At 43.6% G+C, this 3300-nt stretch overlaps 1 protein-coding gene across 1 annotated transcript in view; it reads right to left on the reverse strand.

The window, feature by feature from the left end:
- Positions 1–1331: 1331 nt before the first annotated feature.
- The window catches only part of LOC115241990, an 8306-nt gene continuing 6337 nt past the window's right edge, over positions 1332–3300 (reverse strand). Inside the window, exons 2-3 of the mRNA XM_029817988.1 lie at positions 2482–3092; positions 1332–1487 (exon numbers count right to left, since the gene is read on the reverse strand). Of these exons, the coding sequence (XP_029673848.1) occupies positions 1332–1487; positions 2482–3092 (767 nt within the window). The remainder of the gene's footprint in view (positions 1488–2481; positions 3093–3300) is intronic.

Genomic DNA, 3300 nt, shown 5'->3' on the forward strand with positions numbered 1-3300 from the left:
GTTCGATATATCGAATAACGCGCACCGCATAAACGCACGCAGCCTGCACCGAACGCGTTGCATTATTCGCCGCGCGCTAACACCCGAAACCATTGTACATAGACCTGCTCCAAAAGAGAGGAATAAATCAGCTAAATTGCATCCTAAGCTTTCGTGTGTCTCACCTTTCACGAGCCCTGATCCCGATCGAGATATCCGCGCGCTCGCGAAAGTCACCGCGTTACAACTTATCAAAAATAGAACAGCCTGGAAATTACCACGATTTTTTATAATGTAAAAATACTTGAAAAAATTCGCGCGTCTCTTCGCGAGTATTTCGTACCTTCGCGTATTCCGTCTTTGTTATTTTTCTCTCTCGGAATATTTTATTAAAGTAAATATTGCTTATAAAATATGTTATATTGTTTATAAAATATACTATATTATTTATAAAATAATCTTTATTATTTATAAAATAAACTGTGTTTATACTAACAATAAACTGTGTTATATTTATACTAACAATAAATTACCAAAGTTTGAACGTTTTAATAAGCGTCTCCGAGAGCATTGTAAATAGAATGGCAAACGCGTGTCTCGCGAAATTACAAAGCACTCGCGAAAAAACGCGCGATCTCGCGAGTTCGATCCTCGCGTTCGTTTATAAATATTCTCGCGATTTTCGCGAGACATGCGCTCGTTATTCTCTTCTATCACGCTCTCGGAGTATTTTATTAAAATAAACTATATTAAACGCAAATAATATTTATTACATTCTCGATATACGATGTTTTCCTCGCTTCTTCCCGCGGTATTCTATAATGCCCCCACGGTAAAGTATCCGTAGTTTCGGATATCACGTATCGTTTATCGTCGTGCGGACTGAGCGCGACCTTCGATTCCGACACCGTATACACCTCGTGTAACTTGGATCTTATGCAAGACTGTTCGTGCCTCATCTCGATTCTTCGTCGAAGACAGCGCGCGTAATCTTCGAACGTTATCGTTCTCGCGACGACGCCACTCTTAACACCCTTAATTTTTTTCGTATCGTCTCTACCTTCGACCAAAACACGAGCGAGAATAAACATCGTCGCAATCAGCCGATCGGCGCGTGATCGCGTGATCAAAACAAAGAAAAAGTGTTACAAACGCCTAGATTCTCGAACGTTCGGTGCCGAAAATGTCCTATTACGGAAATCGGTCGACCGCGACTCTTTTCCATCGTTATTCAGTCTGCCGTTGACGACGATTCGAGCTGGTCGATAGCAATCGATCATAATTTCTCGTATCATAATTTTTCGTATGATATTATCTCGTGTCGTATTCTCGCTCGTGTCGTGTTGCGGTACTCATAGACCATTCGCGCTGCTGTTGTTTAATTCGCTCGTGTCGTATGCGTTTTCGTCATTCTCGTTGTAAATTCTCAACCGACATTCTAGTATACGATCGAGCATCGAACTCAGTGCGAAAGACGCCTCATTGTCTGTATTACTACCTGCTCTATACTTATTGAGTTTGTGATTGTTAATTGTTTGAAGTCCGAGAGTCGACGCTCGTTACCCGCATCCCGAATGTCCTCTGTCTCGCGCTAAATTCCATCCGGCGTCCGCGTGCAAGATATCCGTTCTCGCGAGGGTCTCTAGCAAGAAGCTCTGCAAGATTTCCGAAACGCGTCGAAGGAAGTCATTAACAGGACATTTTGAAGATTTCCGTCGGATTCGCGGAATACGTGCCGTCGCTCGCTCCTATTATTCAAAATTAAACGAATATTGAAAACAATCTGCAATCGAGTATTTTCTGAACTCTCCTTATCCTCCAGCGGATATACGGATTCGCGTTACACACCGCTTCTCGCTTATCTCTGAGCGTTTATCAAGATTCGGGCGATCTCGTCGAGGTCGACTCCCGAACATTATTTTAAAATAAACTGTGTTTATACTAACAATATACTGTGTTACATTTATACTAACAATAAATTACTAAAGTTTGAACGTTTTAAGAAGCGTCTCCGAGAGCCTCGTAAATAGAATGGCGAACGCGCGTCTCGCAAAATTACAAAGCACTCGCGAAAAAACGCGCGATCTCGCGAGTTCGATCCTCGCGTTCGTTTATAAATATTCTCGCGATTTTCGCGAGACATGCGCTCGTTATTCTCTTCTATCGCGCTCTCGGAGTATAGTAATCCATTCCATTGATAGTATGAGTTGTTCGGTGTTCCCAACGATAATCCAAATTTATTAATCGACATTTCGATACAAACAATAATGACAGACTGACTCGTTTCGCCGACGCATAGATTAATTTATAATAAGTCCAGCTTCGTAAAGTTCCTCGATAATTGATAATATTTCATTGTCGTGGGCATTGTTGCCGGCTTGACGCGAAGCTTCCAGCAATCGCAAGCGATCAACCAACTCGTTGGCAGTGATGCCAGAATTGAGACGCGAGCAACACGACTCCGTAATGGTGGGGATACACACACAAGCGTAAACCGTGTACATGTAATGCGCAGAGCGCTCTGCTCCTCCTCCAGATCACGTATCGTTTATCGTCATGTGGGCTGAGCGCAACCTTCAATTCCGACACCGTATACACCTCGTGTAACTTGGATCTTATGCAAGACTGTTCGTGCCTCATCTCGATTCTTCGTCGAAGACAGCGCGCGTAATCTTCGAACGTTATCGTTCTCGCGACGACGCCGCTCTTAACACCCTTAATTCTTTTCGTATCGTTTCTACTGTCGACTAGTAGCGCGTACATCTTCGCTCTGAGACCGACGAATTCCGTCATAATCGCGCCGGAGTTCTCGTCCTTCATCGCACCAGGTATTTTCTTATTAGCAAGAGGCATACCATACGCGTTGTCCACCGCGTAATCGCTCGTATCGAATCTGTCGATATCACGCTTCATATCCTCGTACACATCCTCGCACTCGATGCGATAAATGAGGCTATCCGTATCGATGTACATTATTTCACATTTATCTCGATACAACGGTAGCATATACTCGTAGAGAAATTCGTACAAACGAATCTTAAACACATCGAGAATACACATACCCACGTAAACCGGTTTGTTGAACTTAATCTCGAGTTTGCGCAATTCCACGGCTACGAGATTCTCCGCGAAGACGCTTCTGCTATGAAAGTTCGGCTTCGCGATCATCGCCTCCGCGCCGTATCACCCGTCCTATCGAGTCACGAGCCGGACATCCGAGTGATTACGCACATTCTCCATAGTCTTACCGAACACGGCATTATTCATCAATTTGTAAAGATTTTTCTCAAACTCGTTTTTCGCGTTAATTCGTAGTCGCGT

This window comes from Formica exsecta, unplaced genomic scaffold, assembly GCF_003651465.1.
Source record: "Formica exsecta isolate Colony F162 unplaced genomic scaffold, ASM365146v1 scaffold550, whole genome shotgun sequence".
NCBI lineage: Eukaryota > Metazoa > Arthropoda > Insecta > Hymenoptera > Formicidae > Formica > Formica exsecta.